This window comes from Octopus bimaculoides, chromosome Z, assembly GCF_046866305.1.
Source record: "Octopus bimaculoides isolate indiv1 chromosome Z, ASM4686630v1, whole genome shotgun sequence".
Classification (NCBI taxonomy): domain Eukaryota; kingdom Metazoa; phylum Mollusca; class Cephalopoda; order Octopoda; family Octopodidae; genus Octopus; species Octopus bimaculoides.
In genome coordinates, this window is record NC_142944.1 from 11,352,220 (window position 1) to 11,376,734 (window position 24,515).

At 37.7% G+C, this 24,515-nt stretch overlaps 1 protein-coding gene across 3 annotated transcripts in view; it reads left to right on the forward strand.

The window, feature by feature from the left end:
• LOC106872229 (N-acetylglucosamine-6-phosphate deacetylase) overlaps positions 1–24,515 on the forward strand; it is a 147,130-nt gene that overhangs the window by 87,009 nt on the left and 35,606 nt on the right. For 2 of the 3 annotated variants that reach the window (XM_052973729.2, XM_052973730.2), the window contains one exon: positions 2,741–2,787. In XM_052973729.2, coding sequence (XP_052829689.1) covers positions 2,741–2,787 — 47 coding nt within the window. Of the gene's footprint in view, positions 1–2,740; positions 4,691–13,309; positions 13,649–24,515 lie in introns of those variants that run through there. The other variant, XR_016244826.1, reaches the window with a different exon arrangement.

A 24,515-nucleotide genomic window follows, 5' to 3' on the forward strand; every position in this document is an offset into this window, starting at 1 on the left:
AGAAACCTCATATGGTGACATGATGCACCTACAGTGTGCTAAAGGTTAACCAGTTGATGAATTATGAGAAGTGAAATTGAACCAATGTCTATAGTAATTATTGGCATAATGACCTTCCCAAGATACAACAATTTTTTATTTTCATTTATTTTTTCTATTATTTGTTTGGTCTGTAGAAAGGGAAATTCCTTCTAGTCTACTGGGATTAACGTAGTTAATAAAGAATAAAAAGTTTAGAATGGTACGACAATGTACTATAGAACAAAAAATGGACTATATACCTGTTGTAATTTGGTTATCTATAGTCCGATGATATTCCGGAATTACAATTCCTTCTTCTGATCTTCTTAGCTGGAGTCCATTTTTTGTTCTATAGTGTATTGTCGTACCATTCTAAACTTTTTATTCTTTACAAACAATACACAATGCTTCAAGTGAACTACAATACTCTCCTAACGTAGTTAATGTTTTTCTTGAACTGAAGCTAGAGAGAAGAGAGAAAAAAACTATGTTCATACTGTGGATTGCTCCCACCTATGGCTTCTTCAAAGTGTCAAGCTCACAACTGAAAAGGGCAATATAGGCACAGATGTGCACGTTTTCCTTACATTGGTCTATTCCTGAATGGTTCCATGCTGAAACCATCTCCCATTTCTGAAGAATGTGATGCTTTTAGTGACATCCATGTACTCTTTGACAGTGTAATGTAACAGATTCAGAGAGTGAGAGAAATAGAAAGAGAGAGAGAGTTAGAAAAGGAAAGAACAAACGAAAAAAGTTTCTTTTATGCTTGACCGGTTTTTTTATTGATCTCCCCCCCCACCTAGAAGAATGAAAGGTAAAGTCACACCTCAAAATGCAAAGAACTACAATGTATATATCACAAGGAATTGTTTCCAATGCCCTTATGACTCTGCCAATTTACTGGCATAAAGGTACACAGTACCAATGAATGAAGACCAGATGGTCATGACTGGAATTCCTTTGATCATAGGTGTGCTCAGGTGTGACTTCTTTGAAGCTAAACTCTAACGCTATAGCTATCAGGAGGTGTGTGACTTAGTGGTTAAGGTGTTGAACTCATGATTGTAAGATTGTGCCTTTGATTCTTTGATCAGGCGGTGTATTGTATTCTTCAACAAACACTTCATTTCACATTGCTCAAATCCACTCAGCCTGCAAAAGTGAATATTCCTGCAACAGACTGGTGTACCTTCCAGGTGGGCAATATACGAGGGAGAGTCAAAAATTATACACACTCTTGTTTTTTTCAATGTATTTACACAAAAGCAGAGGATAAACAAATATGTCATTTTTCTGTATTGTCTCCTTCCTTTTTGATGCACTTGGTCCAGTGGTCCCCAAGCTTGCGTATTATCTCCAAGAAGAAGGCTTTCAGTTGGTTATGCAACCATTTATGCACTGCTTCTTTCACATCTTCATCTTTAGGATGTCGACGAACTCGTAAACCATCTTTGAGCGGTCCAAAGATATAATAGTTGGAATGGGCGAGATTTGGGCTGTAGAAAGGGTGTTCCTGCACCTCAGAACCCAGTTGGTTTATGGTTTCAACAGTCTGGGTAGACGTGTGTGGGTGTGCATTGTCATGCAACAACAAAACTTCCTTCAACAATAGACTTTGGCGTTTGGTGCAAATTGCTGGCTTCAGTTTGTTGGCCGGCAGCACCATTTGAGCACGATCGTTTCCAGCTTCGCCTTACTGGCACTTGTGCCGGTGGCATGTGAACAAAGCATTGGACTGACTCCTGTGCAGGTGGCATGTAAAAACACCATTTGAGCGTGGCCGTTGCCAGTACCGCTGGACTGGCTCCTGTGCCAGTGGCACGTAAAAAGCACTCACTACACTCTGAGTGGTTGGCGTTAGGAAGGGTATCCAGCTGTAGAAACTCTGCCAGATCAGATTGGAGCCTGGTGCAGCCTTCTGGCTCACCAGTCCTGTCAAATTGTCCAACCCATGCTAGCATGGAAGGCAGACGTTAAACGATGATGATGATGATATATATATACATATATATATATATATATATATATATATATATATATATATATATATATATGCGAGAGGCTGATGAAAAGTTACTGGCTTCAAGGGTATTGTGAAAAGGCTTGGTTGGAGGCCCAATGTTCCAAGTTCTTTTATAAGGCTTAGAAAAACTGAAGGGCTTTTAGAATAAGTGTGTGAATCTGAGAGCGTAATACGTTGAATGAAATCATATTTAACTGATCCTCCTGTATTTTCTTTTACCCAAAGCCAGGAAATTTCAGCACCACATTGTAGTATCTCCACTCTCATGTACTTCACTGTACTAGCTACATTTTACAGTTGTTCTTTCTCTGCAGAGCATTATTATTCTGTAATTGTCTTCTTTGCCCGAGTTTCTTTTATCTGAAGCCATCAAATTGCAGCTGTTCAAGTGAAATACTGACCTCGTCCATCTTGTTAGCATCAGAAAGCCTATGAAAGCTACATGCTATAGGCCCTTCCTCTTGACCAAGTAAAAAAAGGAAATAAGTAAAAAAAAAGGAAGTAGATCAATGTATAACAGAAAAGAGAAACTACAAGAAGTGTTTGATATAAAATGTATGAGCATGTTGTATACATTTATAACATTTGTATTCATAAATATAGCTGAATGACTAAACATTTTAATGAGTTTACACTTTGAATCATTTTCTGTTTTCTACTCTTTTATTCTTTTATTCTTTTATAATTTTCTAGTATTGCTTCAATGGATAAATGTGTCAGGCATTTCTTCAACTCAACAAGTAAGTCATATGATTCCTGCATTCTTATATTCAAAGTGTCTTTTTCTGTGTGTATGTGTGTGTGTGTGTGTGTGTGTGTGTGTGTGTGTGTATTTGTCTGAAAAGTTAATAGACCTAAATAAAATCTGTGAGACACAAGCAAACAAGAGAGCCTCTGCATGGGTACTTGATCTTGATCTGCTAGAAATAGCGACTAAATCTCTGTTGTGTTGTACTTGTAAGAAGTAGCAAACTAGCAGAATTATAAGAGTGTTGGATAAAATGAATGCTTTGCACTGATTCGTCTGGCTTCCTGCATTCTGAGTTCAAACTGTACTGAAGTTTTCTGTCCTTTCATTCTTTTGGGGTTGATAGAATACCACTAAAATACTGAGGTTGAATTCTACCCCCTCTCAGAATTGGTTGCCCTGTACCTTTAGAAAGACTTGGTGGGGAAACCAACAACTGTATAACTTTTTAGTTATTATGAAGGAATGCAATCACTGATGCTCTAGTAAAGTATAATTATATTTCTAACGAGCATGAATCACCCATAACATTTGACCCACATGTAAGTTCTTCATGACTTTTTCCATGGCTTGCATATAGCAGGCATCAGTCGGTCTTGATAGGCCATGGATCTGCACCCAAATAAATCATATCAGCTGCTGATGGTGATGCAGCATCTGTTGTGGTTGTACAAGCCCACACAGGAGTGGCAATCATGCATACAGCGACTGCATTTGAAGGAGCTCTCTGCCAGTACTGCTGGTTTTTTCCTTTTGTCAAGTGCACTTTTCTCTGGTGGCGAGTTCCTGTTTTGCTTCTGCTCTCTTCATCCCCTTTCACAGTATTTGTCTCCAGTGTGGGCAGTCATTTGCAACCGCCTCCCATCTCTGAACATCCAGATCAAGCGACTTCATATCTCTCTTACAGACGTCCTTGAAACAAAGATGAAGTTGTCCTTACGCTCATGTGCCAGTGGACAATTCCCCATATGGGGGGGGGGGGGGTCTTTTGGGATCCTTCCATCTGGCATGCAATGGACAGGACCGAGCCATCACAAATGACACTGCTGGAGCAGTGTGAGTATGCTGGGTATCTTGGCGCAGTTGAAGACTTGGGTGTTGGTGATGTCATTGGTCCATTTGATATCCAAGGTGTGTCTCAAATTAGGAAGGTGAAAGATGTTGAGATGCTGCTCCTGTCTGGAGTAGAGGTTCCACGTCTCATTGCTGTAAAGTAGTGTACTAAGAACACACACCTTATGGACAGAAATCTTGGTGTTGCAACCAGTTTTTTGTTTTCGCAGACTCTTTGTGAGCCTGGCAAATGTGGAGGGTGATTGTCTGATTCACCTGTTGGTCTCAGGGTCCGGGGAGAAGTCATAATGTCATAATTACCTCTGCCAAGGAAGGAGGTTATGTTTTCATCAGCGTTGGTTTGTCTGTCTGTCCTTCTGTGTGCAAAATAACTCAAAAAGTTGTGAAGGGTATTTGATGAAAATTGCAGGAAAATTGGTAATGATACAAGGAACAAATGATGAAATTTTGGTAGTGATCCAGGAATTTTTATGGATTCTTGAAAGATTTTTCCTTTGTTATATTTACTTTACATGAAGTTTTGTTATGTTCTTTGATTATCTCCCTTGAAAATACGTTCATCGTTTCCACGTAACTTATGGTGGCGTTGCTGCTTCCAAAGTTTATTTTCGTTTCTCTATTAGTAGCTTTACTTGTGTATCTATCTTAAAATGAGCTGCTTGGCGGAGGTCTGCGGAGGCTGACACGACAAGCCTTGACTATTGGGATCGACTCAAAAGGCTCAAGCTTTGCTCCCTCCACCACTGCTGCTGAGCTTTGTATCATCTATATGGTGTGGAAAATATTCCATCAACATTGCCCATCTTTAAAATTCATCCGAGGCTTGGCCTCCGTGCCATCTGTCCACTACAGAAATGTTTGTGTCATATCACAATGCTATGACAGAACTATTTCACCTCAATTGGCCCTGCTCTCTTCAACATCGTGCCGGACACACATAAAGGAGGAAAGTGACTTCATGGCTTTCAAACAATCCCTACATGATTACACCCAATAAATACCAGATAAACCACCCACACCCAGATATGTCTCTGAAAACAATAACCCTCTGCTTGAATGGGCTACGGTTCCCCAGAGCTGACTGTGTATCTCTTCCAGGTGGTGCTATTAAATTAGACATGGTCAGACTCAACTTTGGCTGAAACTTATCAAAGTAATCTAATCTATGCTGTAACCTTTTAATCAAAGCATGACAACGTGAGTAGAGGCTGATATCTTAACATTTCTGATGGTCTGAAGTATAAAAAAAAATTATTAATGATTTATATAGAACTATATTCACAGTATGTCTATAAGCAATTGTGTTTAGACTTGGTTTCTATCCTGAAACTTCCGTTTTATAGATGCAATTTTTTTTTTAATAAAGCACTGTGAAATTAGAAAAATAAAAAATCTGCCACAATCTCGGTCCCATGAGTATCGGATAATCGATTTTCAACTGTGTAAAGAAACTGATTGTGGTGATTGTAGTTTTGACGTTGATTGTGGTGAAAGCAGAGACAGTGTTGATGATGACGATGGTCGAGATAAGTATGGGATTTGCCAGCATTGGTTTGGGAAATTGGGTGATTTTCAGCATGCACGTATATGGGTAGAAACGAGCTGCTTGGTAGAGGTCTGCGCTCTTTGAGTGCTTTTCTAGTTATATAAACGCATTACTTTTTTTAAGTTTTGTAACGCAAATCTTTTGGGGGTGATTTGATTAATTTGAACGATTTCATTTTATACCCTTTGTTTCATTTCACTTGTTTCTTTCTCTTGGTAAACTTTCCATGATTTATTTACTATATTATATACCACATAACAGTGTTTGCTAAATTATTTTGTGGGGGATGTGTGCTTTGATTTATGAGGAGCGATCTCTTACAAGGTATGTTGTTAGAAAAGGATTATTTATGTCTGCGCTGCCCCTGTTTCACTGTCAGGAAAACAGGCATTTTGAATAATGTATTTCCTGATCATTTATTTTTCTTTTACTTGTTTCAGTTATAAGACTGTGGCCATGCTGGGGCACCACCTTGAAGGGTTTTAGTTGAACAAATCAATCCCAGTATATCTTTTATCTTTTACTTGTTTCAGTCATTGCACTGTGGCCATGCTGGGGCACCATCTCAAGGTGGTTTAGTCTAAGAAACCGACCTCAGTACTTTTTTAGAACCTGATATCAGTCTCTTTTGTCAAACTGCTATGCCTACTAAGTTACAGGTTCATAAATGAACCAACAGTGGTTGTCAAGCATTAGTGGGGTGCGTGCGCACATGCACACACACACACACACACACACACACACACAGTTATTTATCTATGTGTCTGTCTTCCTGTCTGTTTTCCTGTCTGTCTACCTGTCTGTCTACCTGTCTGTCTACCTGTCTGTCTTGCTGTCTGTCTTGCTGTCTGTCTTGCTGTCTGTCTTGCTGTCTGTCTTGCTGTCTGTCTTGCTGTCTGTCTTGCTGTCTGTCTCGCTGTCTGTCTTGCTGTCTGTCTCGCTGTCTGTCTCGCTGTCTGTCTCGCTGTCTGTCTCGCTGTCTGTCTCGCTGTCTGTCTCGCTGACTGTCTCGCTGTCTGTCTCGCTGTCTGTCTCGCTGTCTGTCTCGCTGTCTGTCTCGCTGTCTGTCTCGCTGTCTGTCTCCCTGTCTGTCTCCCTGTCTGTCTCCCTGTCTGTCTCCCTGTCTGTCTCCCTGTCTGTCTCCCTGGTCTGTCTCCCTGGTCTGTCTCCCTGGTCTGTCTCCCTGGTCTGTCTCCCTGGTCTGTCTCCCTGGTCTGTCTCCCTGGTCTGTCTCCCTGGTCTGTCTCCCTGGTCTGTCTCCCTGGTCTGTCTCCCTGGTCTGTCTCCCTGGTCTGTCTCCCTGGTCTGTCTCCCTGGTCTGTCTCCCTGGTCTGTCTCCCTGGTCTGTCTCCCTGGTCTGTCTCCCTGGTCTGTCTCCCTGGTCTGTCTCCCTGGTCTGTCTCCCTGGTCTGTCTCCCTGGTCTGTCTCCCTGGTCTGTCTCCCTGGTCTGTCTCCCTGGTCTGTCTCCCTGGTCTGTCTCCCTGGTCTGTCTCCCTGGTCTGTCTCCCTGGTCTGTCTCCCTGGTCTGTCTCCCTGGTCTGTCTCCCTGGTCTGTCTTGCTGTCTGTCTTGCTGTTTGTCTTGCTGTTTGTCTCCCTGGTCTGTCTCCCTGGTCTGTCTCCCTGGTCTGTCTCCCTGGTCTGTCTCCCTGGTCTGTCTTCCTATCTGTCTATATTTATATATATTTCTTTATTACCCACAAGGGGCTAAACATAGAGGGGACAAACAAGGACAGACAAAGGGATTAAGTCGATTACATTGACCCCAGTGCATAACTGGTACTTTATTTAATTGACCCCGAAAGGATGAAAGGCAAAGTCGACCTCGGCAGAATTTGAACTCAGAATGTAACGGCAGACGAAATAACGCTAAGCATTTTGCCCGGCACGCTAACGTTTCTTATTTCTTTACTGCCCACAAGGGGCTACAAACAGAGGGGACAAACGGATTAAGTCGATTATATCGACCCCAGTACGTAACTGGTACTTATTTAATCGACCCCGAAAGGATGAAAGGCAAAGCTGACCTTGGCGGAATTTGAACTCAGAACGTAACGGCAGACGAAAAACCACTAAGCATTTTGCCCGACGTGCTAACGTTTCTGCCAGCTCGCCGCCTTTATCTGTCTATATTTATATATGAGAGGCTTCTTTCAGTTTCTGTCTACCAAACCCACTCACAAGGCTTAGAAGACACTTACCCAAGGTGCCATGCACTGAGATTGAATCTTGAACCATGTGGTTGGGGAGTAAACTTCTTACCACACAGCCATATATACACCTATCTAAAGTGATGTTTACAATAGATACAACTTTTGAACATGGATCTACTTAATCATGGTTAAGCTTGGGTTAAACAATAATACAACTTATGGGTTAGATAGTATGAAGGCAGGTGGGAAACAATAATATGAGAAATCTTATCTGCTGCAACACACAATACTAGCAGTGTATAACTTATGTCTAGCAGAGAAATTTCACATATTGTATCATGCAATATGCTGTTATAGGTTAGGTATTTTCATTGACAAACTGAAAAATTCTGCTGCATCAGTAAAAATACCATCATATATGACATTACACATCAATAACTGGTCACTTTTGTATCATTTCCCTTCTGGATTATAACTCTCTCATATATACTGACCTAAAAATTACTTGTATTTATTCTGTTACCTGCATGAAACCATGGTATGGATTTAACTACTTGACAATCTGCTCATATAATGTGATTATACAAATTTTATTGCAAATGTCTGTTGTAAGTCCTGTATGTAAGTCCTAACACAAATTCAAGTTTACACACACATCCCCATCTTTAACCAATTGCTTCTCATCTCTCTCACATTTTATAGACTTATTCACACACAGTTCGAGATCCTTTTTTTCATATACTCTCTTATACTCATCTTCATGTACTTAGAGAGAATGCCTTAACTTTGGCACCATCTTTATCTATCTTTCCAGAAACTATCACTGATCTATATGTAATACAAGATAGATTTCTTTATTAAGCCACACAGGGCCGAACACAGAGGGGACAATACAATGTAGAATTTTTTTTTTTCAAAACCGATCAATAGGGATCAGAAAGGTTTTGGGACGTGCACAGGAGAAAACAAAGAGTTGTTTTAACAATTGAAATTTCCAAAAGGGGGAGAAAATATAACACTGACTATGATTATCCGTGGAAATATAAACCTATGAAAACAAAACCACGGTAACCTTGGAAAAAACCATTAGAGCATAGCGCCCTTTCTCTTTTTGTTCATGCTCAAAGTGGTTTCTTCATTCATGCATAACGTCTTTGCTACATTCACCCACCTTTTATTAAGCCTTTCATTAGACAAAACTTCCCTCTCTACCCTTACCTTCCTTTTCAAGTAATACTTATAAAAATAATACAAGATAGCCATGTATCTCCTCTATAGCAAGATACCTGCACCCGTGTCTCTGTAATTTTTCAGCTTCTCAACATCTGATATAAAGCAATTACTCTCTCTACTACATTCCTATTTAGTCAAAGAGGGAACTCTTTTTTTAGTCTTGTTAGTTACTTGGTAACCTCATTAGTGTTGGTGCTATGAGAATAAAAATGCATCCTGGTCACTCTGTAAAGAGATTGGCATTAGGAAGGGCATCCAGCCATAGATACCATACTGAAGCAGACAGTGGAACTCAACATAGTCCTCCGGTTTGTCAGACCCTGTTGCACTAGCCAAATGATGATGATGATGATGATGATGGAGATGATGGTTTATCTGTGTGCATAATGTTTCTATGTTTATAAGGTTACATGCTTTTGTATATGTGTGTATAAATATTCTTACTAATGGCTCCATACAGCTAACATCCTTGTTAAGACACAAATTACAATAGTTATTACATCAAGGCATGAACAAGTAAGGGCGTGGAGTTGTTTTAAATGTATTTTTTTAATTATCTTATGACAATGTTATTCATTTCACACCTAAAATACTGGAATGAACACGCACACTCACACACCCTCTTTCTCATATATATGTATATATATATATATATATATATATATATACATATATATATATCATCATCATCATCATCATCGTTTAACGTCTGCTTTCCATGCTAGCATGGGTTGGACGATTTGACTGAGGACTGGTGAAACCGGATGGCAACACCAGGCTCCAATCTAATTTGGCAGAGTTTCTACAGCTGGATGCCCTTCCTAACGCCAACCACTCGGAGAGTGTAGTGGGTGCTTTTACGTGTCACTCGCATGAAGGCCAGTCAGGCGGTACTGGCAACGGCCACGCTCGAAATGGTGTCTTTTATGTGCCACCCGCACAAAAGCCAGTCCAGGGGCACTGGCAATGATCTCGCTCGAAAACCCTATGAAGGGCAGTCAGGTGGCACTGGCAACGGTCACGCTCAAAATGATGCATCTTATGTGCCACCTGCACAAGAGCCAGTCCAGGGGCACTGGCAACAATCTCACTTGGCTTGCGGGGTCTTCTCACGCACAGCACATATATATCGTCGTCGTCATTTAACGTCCGCTTTCCATGCTAGCATGGGTTGGACGATTTGACTGAGGACTGGTGAAACCAGATGGCTACACCAGGCTCCAATCTGATTTGGCAGTGTTTCCACATCTGGATGCCCTTCCTAACGCCAACCACTCAGAGAGTGTAGTGGGTGCTTTTACGTGTCACCCGCATGAAGGCCAGTCAGGCGGTACTGGCAACGGCCACGCTCATCTCGCTCGAAAATCCTACAACAACCCCACACAAGAGCCAGTTCAGGGGCACCGGCAACGATCTCGCTCGAAGAAATTTCATGTGTCACCAACACAAGAGCCAGTCCAGGGGCACTGGCAATGATCTCGCTCGAAAAACCTCATGTGTCGCCCGCACAAGAGCCAGTCCGGGGGCACCGGCAACGATCCCGCACGGAAAGATTTCATGTGTCGCCCTCACATGAGCCAATCCAGGGGCACTGGCAACGATCCCGCTCGAAAGATTTCATGTGTCGCCTGCACATGAGCCAGTCCGGGGGCACTGGCAACGATCCCGCTCGAAACATTTCATGTGTCACCCGCACAAGACCCAGTCCGGGGGCACTGGCAACGATCTCGCTCGAAAGATATCAATATAATTATGATAATAATATTAGGGATAAAAATCCAAATTTACAGGGAAAGATTCAATTTAATTTAATTTATCAAAATTAAAATTAAATTAAATTTCACAATATATAATATATATAAATATATAACTTAGAGAAAAAAACCCACAATTATTGAATTCATCCATGAAAATTCACAATTGCATATAGAAAAATTTAATAAGTGAATACACTAAAAAGACCTATAATTAAAATACAAAGTAATAAATATTAGAATAATTTGAATCGATTTGATTTTTGTTTTATTTTCTATTTGAAAATGTTATGAAACACGTGTAGTCATTTTATTATTTTAATATTTATTACTTTACATTTTTATTATAGGTCTTTTTAGTGTATTTACTTATTAAAATGTTTCTATATGTGACTGTGGATTTTCATGGATGAGTTCAATAATTGTGGTTTTTTTCTCTAAATTATATATATATATATATATATAAGAATTTAAGGATTGGAGAAAACGCATGTTATAATTGCATACTCGGTCATAATGTCTTACGTTTAAGATGATTCTCATGCTTTCCCTGATGAGAAGGTTACAATTTTAATATCAAAGATCCCTATGGATCACACAGCTTGTAATCCTTTGAAACATATGTAGGAATAAAGTATGCAATTATAACATGCGTTTTCTCCAATCCTTAAATTCTTAAATATACTCAAATACCCAAAATTTCAAGGAGTTCCTGCCTTAAAAACAGGAACTAAACCACAGTTATTTTGTGTTCTTTGCTACATTGGTTTCTATTAACCCATTTATTCTATCAGAAGAATTTTTATTCATTAAGATAGAAGAAATACACATAATTATATATATATATATATATATATATATATATATATATTGACCAATGATGAAGCCTCTACATGGGTGCTTAACATATCAACTAAACTTCCTTCAAATTACAGGTTTATCATTGGACAGTTATATTATATTATAAAAGAAGAAATGGTCATGGCTGGAATGCCTTTCATCATGTGTCCCTCAACCCCTCAGTCAGGGTTTGCCTGGTGCTAAGCAAGCAGAGCAACAACTGGAGCAAACAGCCAAGTTGTAAACTATCTGAAGAACAATTATGTTCTGCAAGCTGAATACATCATTTTGATCACTCTGCAGATGCATTGAATACTATTTTTAACAGATAGGCAATATTATTGATTCTGCCAAATCATTTCATGAAAATAAACCTGGGATTATTGCACAAACTGTGGGACTTTGCTTGAAAGAAAGAAAGACAGACAGAGTAAGTAGCTTGCTTACCAACCACATGGTTCCGGGTTCAGTCCCACTGCGTGGAATCTTGGGCAAGTGTCTTCTACTATAGCCTTGGGCCAACCAAAGCCTTGTGAGTGGATTTGGTAGATGGAAACTGAAAGAAGCACGTTGTATATGTATATGTATATATATGTGTGTGTTTGTGTGTCTGTGTTTGTCCCCCCAACATCACTTGACAACTGATGCTGGTGTGTTTACGTCCCCGTAACTTAGCGGTTCGGCAAAAGAGACTGATAGAATAAGTACTAGGCTTCCAAAGAATAAGTCCTGGAGTCGATTTGCTCGACTAAAGGCAGTGCTCCAGCATGGCCACAGTCAAATGACTGAAACAAGTAAAAGAGTTAAAGAGTAAAAAAAAGAGAGAGAGAGTGGGGTGGAGAAAGAAACCAAATGCTAACAGCCAATGATATGAGTTTAGAATAATACTCTGTATAAATGTGAATTTACTATTGAAACCCATTATAACTGCAGGATTTTCTTGGAAAGATACTGTAGATATGTATTAAAATCCATTGCCCTTTGTGGCATCCATAAGGTGCTGTTCTGAGACCTCAGTTATTTGTCATAATACTGTCTTACATGACTGAAGGGATTGAGTCTGTCAGCATGCTGAAATACTAGAGTAATTATATCATCATTATCATCATCATCATCATCATCATCATCATCATCATCATCATCATACATCCATTTTCCATGCTGGCATGGGTTGGATGGTTTGGCAAGAGTTGGCAAGCTGAAGAGTCATACCAAGTTCCAACAGTCTGTTTAGGCATGGTTTCTACAACTGGATGCCCTTCCTAGTGCTGACCATTTTGCAGAGTGTACTGGGTGTTGATTAACAAATCTACTGCATAAAACATAAACCTCTTGCTTCATTTAGTTCTACCAAAGTTAAAACCCTTTGAAAAATCTAATGTCAATCACAAACCTCAAACACATTAAATGCCATGAATCATAACTAAGAAAACACAATTTAGATGAAAAAAGAGAAACGCATTGTGAACTTCCTCAACAAATATTAGATGACAGCCAGCCTGTATATCAGGCAATTAATTAGCAATAATTACTTCAGGAATCATCAATCTGCCATGGATTGACCTATTATATTACATACTTATGGATATCACCATTTTCTGTTTTGAATTAAATATACGAGTGAATGTTGCCACTAAATATAGCAATGTAACACTATTCGATATACCAATTTTACTTATAAAGCCTTTAATATTCCTTGTAGAAAGACATCGAGCTGGTAGAAACGTTACCTGTACTTACTATTTTTTTGAAACCTGCTACTCATTCTAGCATTTCTTTTGGTGAACCACTAAGTTATGTGGACATAAGCACACCAATACTGGTTGTGAAGTGGTGGTAGGACACACACACACACAATGAGTTACTTTCAGTTTAAGTCTACCATCATCTCTTGCAAGGCTTTGGTTGGCCCAAGGCTATAGTAGAAAACATTTTCCCTAATTACCACGCTGTGGAACTAAACCTGGGACCTTGTGGTTGGGAAGCAATCTTCTTACTACACAGCCAAGCCTGTTCATTAGTATGCATATAAAAATGCCCGTACCTGTACACACTTTTATTGATAAAGTGTAGCAGGACAGTCTTGTAAAAACAACAGTTGTGGAAACACCTTTTGTCTAGATTGTGTCCTTGTTTGATATATTGTGTGTGTGAGAGAGAAAGAGAAAGTAAAGGTCACAGGTCAAATATTTAACTTTTGCAAATTGACCTTAAGGATTAAGTAACTGGACTAAAATATATAACAAAAAAAAAATCTCTCACTCGATCTACTCTCCCAGTCCAGATTATGTGTGTGTGTGTGTGTGCATTGTATGTGTGTGTGTATGCTTATGTATGTCCATGTGTGTTTACATGTATGTGGTTTGTGTGCATGTGTGTTTGTCTGTGAACGTGAATTTGGAACTCTGTAGAAAACCAATTTTGTTGAATGATGGTATGGGGAGAGAAACCTCAGTAATGTGTGTGTGTGTGTGTGTGTGTGTGTGTGTGTGTGTGTGTGTGTGTGTGGAGGGCATAGTAAGCATGATCAAAATCCCAGAGTAATGTTCTTACATTATTTATAATCACCCATATAATGTTGGTTAGTTCTATTTATTTTATTGCTGCTCCCTTCCATGCCGCCCACTAGAAGTGACCTCTTAATTTAATGTAATATAAAGTACTGTGCGTGCACATGTATGTGTGTGTGTGTGTGTGTGTGTGTGTGTGCATATTAGTTGGCTGAGTTGTGTGATGTTTAATGACTACAAACCACAAATAAGCTAAGGCTTCATCATTTGTATCCTGTTTGTGACACTTTACTTTGGACATAGCTAAAACACTTCTAGTGCAGTCTACCTAGCTGTAAATAGGTACCATGAAGTAGAAACAGCTTACTTCTTTATGTAGCTGAAACAATCATCTAGTGCAGTGGTTCCCAAAGTGGTTTGCACTGCCTCTGTTGGGGAGGTAGAAAGATTCAGGAAGGGTGTTGAAGAAAAGTGGGGCAAAAATGGGGTAACAAAAGGGGCCCATGTTTGTAACAAAACACAAAATAATGGGTTGATTAGGTTAAGGTTTGTTTGTGAAATACTGTTGTTTTGAACTTGCTGCAGAAAATGGTCAAGGTTTGTGCTGGTGTGTGATGGGGGAGGGCACTAAGAATGTGGCCTGGGTACCAAGGGGGGCTGCAGCTTGAAAATGTTTGGGATCCACTTATCTAGTGCAGTGGTTCTTAGCTGGGGTCCATATGACCATTGTGTGTCCATGTAAGATTCTTGGGGGTCCACGTAACAAAATAGTAAATTGGGGGTCTATAATAGTATTTTAAGGGCCCCTGACAAAAATTTTGCTTTAAATGTATATATTGGTATGCATTGCAAGAAACAGGTTTCTTTCTCTGAAGTTCAACTAAATTTAAAACATAGAATGGCTATCGGGGTCCACCAGAATAAAATAGTTATCAAAGGGGTCCATAGATTAAAAAAAATGGCTGAGAACGTTAGATGTATGTATTGTAAGAAACAGGTAGGTTCCTTTCTCTAACAGTTTTCCTAGTTCAACCAACACAAGTTAATGTGTGAAAAGCAAAAGAGAAATTTTGAAAGAAGTTTCTATAAAACTAATTTTTAAACATTGAATGGCTTTGAAAGTCAACCAGAATAAATAATAATCAAAAGGGTTCATAGATAAAAAATGGTTGAGAACTACTCATCTAGCATATATTAAGGAGAATCATTACAATTAATATATATATATATATATATATATATATATATATATCATCATCATCATCATCGTTGTTTAACGTCCACTTTCCATGCTAGCATGGGTTGGACGATTTGACTGAGGACTGGTGAAACCAGATGGTTACACCAGGCTCCAATCTGATTTGGCAGAGTTTCTACAGCTGGATGCCCTTCCTAACGCCAACCACACAGAGAGTGTAGTGGGTGCTTTTACTTGCCACTGGCACGAAGGCCAGTCAGGCGGTACTGGCAACGGCCATGCTGAAAATGGTGTATTTTATGTGCCACCCGCACAAGAGCCAGTCCAGGGGCACTGGCAACGATCTCGCTTGAAAGTCCTTACACATGCTGCGGGCTCAAGTGCCAGAAAGGTGATGCTGGGCACAGGTGCCATCACGATTTCGCTTTCGCTTGCCCCAACAAGTCTTCACAAGCTGAGTTTCGTGTCCAATGAAGGAGACGACATTGGCATGGGTGCCAGTTGTCGAAATTAACCTGATTTCGATTTCACTTGCCTCAACAGGTCTTCGCAAGTGAAGTTTAGTGTCCATATATTTATATATGTATATATAAATATTATATATGTATACACATATATATAGATGCATATGCGTGTGTATATGTGTGTTTATATATATATATATATATATATATATATATATATGTATGTATGTATATATTTATATATATGTATGTATGTATATATTTATATATATGTATGTATGTATATATTTATATATATGTATGTATGTATATATTTATATATATGTATGTATGTATATATTTATATATATGTATGTATGTATATATTTATATATATGTATGTATGTATATATTTATATATATGTATGTATGTATATATTTATATATATGTATGTATGTATATATTTATATATATGTATGTATGTATATATTTATATATATGTATGTATGTATATATTTATATATATGTATGTATGTATATATTTATATATATGTATGTATGTATATATTTATATATATGTATGTATGTATATATTTATATATATGTATGTATGTATATATTTATATATATGTATGTATGTATATATTTATATATATGTATGTATGTATATATTTATATATATGTATGTATGTATATATTTATATATATATATGTATGTATATATTTATATATATATATGTATGTATATATTTATATATGTATGTATATATATATATATTTATATATATATGTATGTATATATATATATATTTATATACATATGTATGTATATATATATATATTTATATACATATGTATGTATGTATATATTTATATATATATATGTATGTATATATATATATTTATATACATATGTATGTATATATATATTTATATATATATGTATGCATGTGTGTATATATATGTGTGTGTGTGTGTGTGTGTGTATGTATGTGTGTTTATCTATACACATTTATTTATATATGTATATATATATATATAATGTACATATCTGTGTGTGTGTGTGTGTATATATATAGTAATATATAATGTATGTATGTGTATATATATATATATATATATATATATATATATATATATATAGTTCATATTATCTTCTGTCAGTGTTTGGCCTGTTTTTTTTTGCTGAATCAGACAGCTCTTGTGTAATTGTGTGTGTGTGTGTGTGTGTGTGTATATATATATATATATATATATATATATATATATATATAAATAATTTCCTTTTTTTATTCACACATTATTCACACTGGCTGTTTTTTCACTATCACTACTACTACTACTTTTTGTAATAATTGTTGTTATCATCATTATTTGTTTGTATGCCCTTTTAAAATTGCCATTCACCTGTTTGTAAGAAGCACTGAGGTCCCCAGCAGTTGTTTACAATATACAGAAAACACTGTTATTCATTTTTGTATGACACCTACTTATGCAGTATTTGTTATTTAGGTTGTATGTTTTCTTCATACATATCCCTGAATGTGTGTGTGTGTGTGTGTGTGTGTGTGCGTGCGTGTGTGTGTGCGTGCGTGAGTGTGTGTATGTGTAAATATATCTATGCACAGATATATATCCAGATACGTGGATGTGTGTATGTGTGAGTATGGGTTTGTGTGTGTGTGTGTATATATATATATATATATATATATATATATATATATATAAAAATATAATCACACACACACACACATATATATATCCTTAAATACATAGACGTGTGTATATGTGTGTGTATAAGGTGGTTGGTGTTAAGAAGGGCATTCTGCGGTTAAAACCCTGCTAAAACACAACTGGAGTCTGGTGCAGTCTTTTGTCTAGCCAGCTCTTGTCAAACTCTCAAACCCATGCCAGCATGGAAAACAGACGTTAAATGATGATGATGTGTATATATATCATCATAATCACATAGCATCCTTCGTCTATGCTGGCATGGGTTGGACAGTTTGACCAGGGCTGGCCAGCTGGAAGACTCCAGTCCAATTTGGTATAGTTTCTATGGCTGGATTCCCTTCCTAATGCCAACCACTTTGAGACTGTAATGAGTGTTTATATGTGCCACCAGCATGGGTGCCATTTGTGTGACACTGGTATCTGTCATGACTGCAATTTGCCAAAGGCCTCAGTCACTGCCTCCATGTGGCCCAACACTTGAAAGGAGCTATTCACATGCTACCAGCATCAGCCACTTTGCCTCCATGAGGCCCAATATTCAAAAGGTGCTTATAAATATATATATATATATATATATATATATATATATATATATATTCTTTTATTCTTTCACTTGTTTCAATCATTTGACTGCTGCCATACTGGAACACTTAACTTTGAAAACTATATATTTCGAACAGGAATTTGGCAGCACCACCTCTAGCCGAACAATTATTCTGTACTGATGAAGGGAAATAACCCAGAAATCGCAATACACAAATATTGTTATGAGCTGACCTGGGGTGCTAGATTCCCTTGTTCGAAAATATAAGGACACAGATCGTGTTGTATAGCCAGCTGGAGACGATGTCTCCTGGGGCTAAATTATAACAACATTAGTCCTAAACCAGGACTGACATGTTATGTTGGCAAACAATCTTTACTATAAAGTACTGTTGCTGAATATCTCACGTTGTGAGATTTAAAAATAGTAATTTTCTAACATAAATAGATATCCATATATTCATAGACATGTGTGTTTGTGTGTGTGTGTCTGTATATATATGTGTGCATGTGTGTGTGTGTGTGTGTGTGTGTATAAGTATATATATATATATATATATATATATATATATATATCAAACAATAAGCAACATGGATTTCAAAAGTGATTGCAGTACGCACGTTTCATGCTACTTCAATTTATTTAAGTAATGTGAGCATTACCTTAAATGCAATATGAAGAGCAATCTTCAGCTGCACGCAAAATGTAGAAAATGTAGAAAAAAGACGTATTATGGCAACATATTAAATCCAAGTGGGAGAGAGCATATAAAATCCAAATGTGAGGAAGAATATATAAGTCCATCTTGACATAGCGGGGTCTATCAGGCTAGTAATTGATTCTAGACAAAAGTTTTAACTGTCTCAGAATTCTATTGTTTCTTATCTAGTGGTGATAGCAAAGGGACAATTACTTCTAAAGGGAGGGAAGGTGTAACCAGTATGCATGGACAAGGCTATAAAAGTATTAGAATCTAGAGGTTTCACTGGTCATAGTAGTATCAGGTCATTTTATTACTATCAAAATGTTGAGGAATTAATGTTGAGGAATTATAGCCCTAGGTATATGGGTCAAATAGGTTTTTTTACTTTTAGTCTGAATAGAGTAACAGTATAGTGGTACAGACAACAACAGAACTTTAACTAATGTTTACACAATAAGAGGTATGTTAATAAAATAAAATGAGATATAATTATCTTCCACAAAAATCATGAAATAATGATAATATTGAATTCAGGGGCTCTGGGTAGGGTGTAAAATTTAAGGATATTAAGTATATAGTGATCATAAACACTATTTTGAATTATCTTTAAAAAACTTATTAGCTGACGATAAGATAATGATACTATTTAGGATATACATAGGTAAGCTTTATTTATATAATGTGAATAAAAGATAAAAATTATTATCGGATTTATATTAGTTTATAATAATGTGTTTACTAATGTTTAAGGGACTGAGAAAAGAAAGGATGTTAGGAAATAACAAGGATAATCAATACAGGAATCTGATGATTGATTTAAGTAGATTAGATGTTAAGGATAGAGATCAGGAATATATGTTATAAAGTTTCAATTACCAATATAAATATGTGTTAATTGATAGTTCTAGATGACCATAATAGAAGTAAAGTACTATAAATTTAGATAACTTTAGTTATTTAAATAAAAGTCCTATTTTTTAAAAAATTTAAAAGTGCGAGTAGAGCAATGCACACATGATACCCTAAGGTCTAATCTATTATTGATTAGATTAGGATTGTTCCTAAGTTTAAAAATTTCATATATTTCCATAGAACACAATTCACATCCATATCTATTATTTCTATAAGGTTGAGCTTTTCTTATAATTTCCCATTTAAGGCTAAAATTAATACTATTATCTTTTAACTCCCAAATTTTACTTGCCAAAGTCGTACTATTTGCCTTATGTCTAAGTCTAAGTGAAGATTTATGGTTATATATTCTCTGTTTCAGGTTAATACTACATCCTATATAAATATAATTCTCTGTTCTAGTACTAATGATGCATCTGTACACTACGTTGCGGGTACAACAAAATCCAAATAAAGGACAATGGGACTTTTTTCTACAGTTGCACATGGTGGGGTTATCAACTCCACCTATATTATTTCTAATATCTCTATTATTATTATTACTACAATTATTTACACTAATATCATTTATCAATTCTTCAATTCTATTACCATCATTATTTAATTCATATCTTGATGCGCTATTAGTTGGACTTATTCCTTCCACATTTGGCCTATTGATATTATATGAATTATGTCTTTGATCACTATTACTTCTGTTGGAGTTGGGTCTATCATCAACTTCAGTTAAAACTGTAACGTCATTACTTATATATTCTAATTGTTGGTTGAAATTATGGTTTATAGGAATAAGTATATTGCTACTATTTTCATAATTTCTTTCGCTATTGTTATTTTCACTTCTATTTGTATAATTATTGGTAGCATCATTAGTCTTACGTGATACAGTCTAACGTGATAAGAGAAGATTTTACTATATCTGTGGGAAGAAGGGAAATTTTTTTGCAAAATATTCATGAATTTTTTTATAAATATTTGTGGATATAGCACAGTTGAAGGGTATATTTAACCAGATAGAATTTTTATTTTTTTCTCTTAAATTTATTGCGTGGGTGGGTATGGGGTGTACTTTGATTACTATTATTTCCCAGTACAATATTATTATTATGATTAGTAGTTCTTTTAGTTGTGGGATGTTTACTATTTTTGTTATTTGATTCAACATTACTGTCTACTAACATAGGTTTATTATTAGTGTTAGTATATAGTTTACTATTAAGTTTACTATTAAAATGCACTTTATTACTTTTCTTATTAGTTAGATTTTTAGGTAAATAGGGTTGTTTTTTATTTGGTCCATTGTTGTTACTATTTAAGTTATTAGGTCTGTTATAACACCTATGATTATTATTATTATTATTATCATTATTATTGTTGTTATTGTTGCCATGTGCACTACTATCACTATTATTATTAATCAATTTAGATCAGTCTAAAGCCTTCGATAGGGTCGACCATCGATACCTGGCAGCTGTTCTCAAGGCAGCTGGTTTCGGTCCGGTCTTCCGCGGGTGGATAGCTGCTTTATACAGCCGCATCTGCTCGGTCATACGGGTGAACGGCCATCTATCGGAACCGTTTAACATCTCGCGTTCGGTTCGCCAAGGGTGTCCTCTCTCCTCCCTTCTGTATGTATTGATTCTCGAGCCATTACTGCGGAAGTTGGAGGCTTTGAGGGGCGTCCCGCGTGATCTGGGATGTGGAAGGAGCGTGTCTGCCTATGCCGACGACGTTACCGTGATGGTGTCGAGCCACAGGCATATTGACCTGATTGGCGAGACACTAAACGAGTATGAAGCGGTGACAGGTGCGAAAATTAACGCGGAAAAGTCAATGGGCTTGCAACTAGGCACCTGGAGGGGCAAGTCCATGCTGTCCAACAGCGTCGTAGGGCGCTGGACAGACGGACCCGTTAAACTGCTCGGGGTCTGGTTCGGTCTGGACCTCCAGTTGGAGAAAAACTGGGAAGAAGTGACGAACAGGGTGGCCAACCTCACCCAGAAATGGGCTGAGAGGAAGCTCTCCTTGAAAGGTCGAGCGGAGGTAGCGAATGCGTACATCGCATCCGTCATCTATTACCGTTTGACCGTCGTCCCTTGTCCCGGCCGCTGGTTAACCAAGATAGTACGCTTGCTCTTCAACTTTTTGTGGAAGGGTCAGGTACCACTAGTCAGGCGCTCCATCTGCTGTCAACAGCCGCTGAACGGAGGCCTTGGCATGCCGTGGTTGCTGATGCGCAAACATGCGCTCAGGCTACGACATCTCAGGCGCTTCCTGGACGGTGAACAGGTGTGGTCGCCTTTCGTCAGACGCGATTTTCCGCAGCTCGTTTCTTTAACAGAGCTGCAATCCTGGATCAAACGTAGACCGAGAAAGGGCGCTTGGCACCTCGAGTGCCGCCAAGCTCTCACCGCCCTCAGTCAGGCGGGCAGTGCGATCGGTAGTAGATCCACTCTAGCTTTCTATACAGGGTTAGTGGGAGAAAAGTGCGACGACGTTCTCGGGAAAACTCTAGGCATCGAGGATAATCAGCTAAGCAGTCTGTTCAGGAGAACTTTCGGGCCGGGGCCCATGGATAATTTCCAAAGGTCCCTCGCCTGGCAGTGCTACCGAGGTGCGCTACCTGTTCGAGATAAACTCTACCGACATGGAAGTGCCGTCAACCGGGCCTGCCCAAGGTGCGCTCAGGACGACGAAACCGTTCTGCACGCACTCGTCCAGTGTCCGAGCATTGCTGACCTGTGGGTCTATATCGAACAGCTACTGTCACGTGTAGGACGGATCCGGCTATCAGCTGGATCCATCGTGAGAATTGACCCGCCGACCTCCTTTAACCAGGAGGGCAAGGCAATTTTCCTATGCCTAGTGGCTGTAGCGAAAGAGGTGATATGGTGGACCTGTTTGAAAGGGTTAAAGACAGACACTTTCCTCTTTGGCCAAGGCCTCATCAACTTTTTCAAGTTCCACTTGAAAAGGAAGATGAGAGTAGAGAGGGAAGTGCTGTCTCATAGCAAATTCGTTGAAAGATGGGTGACTGTTGGAAGAATGGCCAGTATAAACGGACCAATTCTGAGAATACACCTGTAGAAAAAAAAAAAGGTAATGTAAAAGGAGAAAGGGCTCTATACCCCTTTCTTATTTTTTCTGACCAGGCTCCCGTGGTTTTATGGGTTTTTCCACGTGTAACCTTTCCTTTTTCGAAGCGCCTCCCCCTTTGGGAGTTCTATTTATTTATTTATCTATTTATTTATCTATTTATTTATTATATCTTTCTCCGTTTTCTTCGTCTGTTTAGACGAACTTTCCTACCTTTTCGGACAAAACCTTTTGTAACCTTCGTCCTGTCTTTGTCCTTATATGGTTTTAATTGATATTAGCCCTTGTCATCATCATCATCATCATCGTTTAACGTCCGCTTTCCATGCTAGCATGGGTTGGACGATTTGACTGAGGACTGGTGAAACCGGATGGCAACACCAGGCTCCAGTCTGATTTGGCAGAGTTTCTACAGCTGGATGCCCTTCCTAACGCCAACCACTCAGAGAGTGTAGTGGGTGCTTTTACGTGTCACCCGCACGAAAACGGCCACGCTCGAAATGGTGTCTTTTATGTGCCACCCGCACAAGCCAGTCCAGGGGCACTGGCAACGATCTCGCTCGAAAATCCTACAGGAGCCAGTCAGGCGGTACTGGCAACGGCCACACTCAAAATGGTGCATCTCATGTGCCAACCGCACAAGAACCAGGGGCACTGGCAACGATCTTACTTGGCTTGCCGGGTCTTCTCACGCACAGCCCATTTCCAAAGGTCTCGGTCCGTAGTCATCGCCTCGGTGGACCAATAAAACGAATTAATTATTATTATTATTATTATTATCTGTATCAAGAAGAGATGTTCTACCAGGGTTAAGAAAAGCAATTTTTTGAGCATATCCAGCTTTAGACAAGGCCATATTATAGTAGCTAGAATTAGTAGCTAGAAATAGTAAACATCCCACAACTAAAAGAACTACTAATCATAATAATAATATTGTACTGGGAAATAATAGTAATCATAGCACACCCCATACCCACCCACGCATTAAATTTAAGAGAAAAAATAAAAATTCTATCTGGTTAAATATACCCTTCAACTGTGCTATATCCACAAATATTTATAAAAAATTCATGAATATTTTGCAAAAAAATTTCCCCTCTTCCCACAGATATAGTAAAATCTTCTCTTGTCATAAAATCAGAATTTCTTACTCTACCCTTCCTAATGTAGGTACAATCATAGCTAGGTTAAACAAAAAAAACATCAAGTCAGCTAGAATTAATGAAATTACAAATAGTGATCAAAGACATAATTCATATAATATCAATAGGCCAAATGTGGAAGGAATAAGTCCAACTAATAGCGCATCAAGATATGAATTAAATAATGATGGTAATAGCCAATATATACCTAATAATAGAATTGAAGAATTGATAAATGATATTAGTGTAAATAATTGTAGTAATAATAATAATAGAGATATTAGAAATAATATAGGTGGAGTTGATAACCCCACCATGTGCAACTGTAGAAAAAAGTCCCATTGTCCTTTATTTGGATTTTGTTGTACCCGCAACGTAGTGTACAGATGCATCATTAGTACTAGAACAGAGAATTATATTTATATAGGATGTAGTATTAACCTGAAACAGAGAATATATAACCATAAATCTTCACTTAGACTTAGACATAAGGCAAATAGTACGACTTTGGCAAGTAAAATTTGGGAGTTAAAAGATAATAGTATTAATTTTAGCCTTAAATGGGAAATTATAAGAAAAGCTCAACCTTATAGAAATAATAGATATGGATGTGAATTGTGTTCTATGGAAATATATGAAATTTTTAAACTTAGGAACAATCCTAATCTAATCAATAATAGATTAGACCTTAGGGTATCATGTGTGCATTGCTCTACTCGCACTTTTAAATTTTTTAAAAAATAGGACTTTTATTTAAATAACTAAAGTTATCTAAATTTATAGTACTTTACTTCTATTATGGTCATCTAGAACTATCAATTAACACATATTTATATTG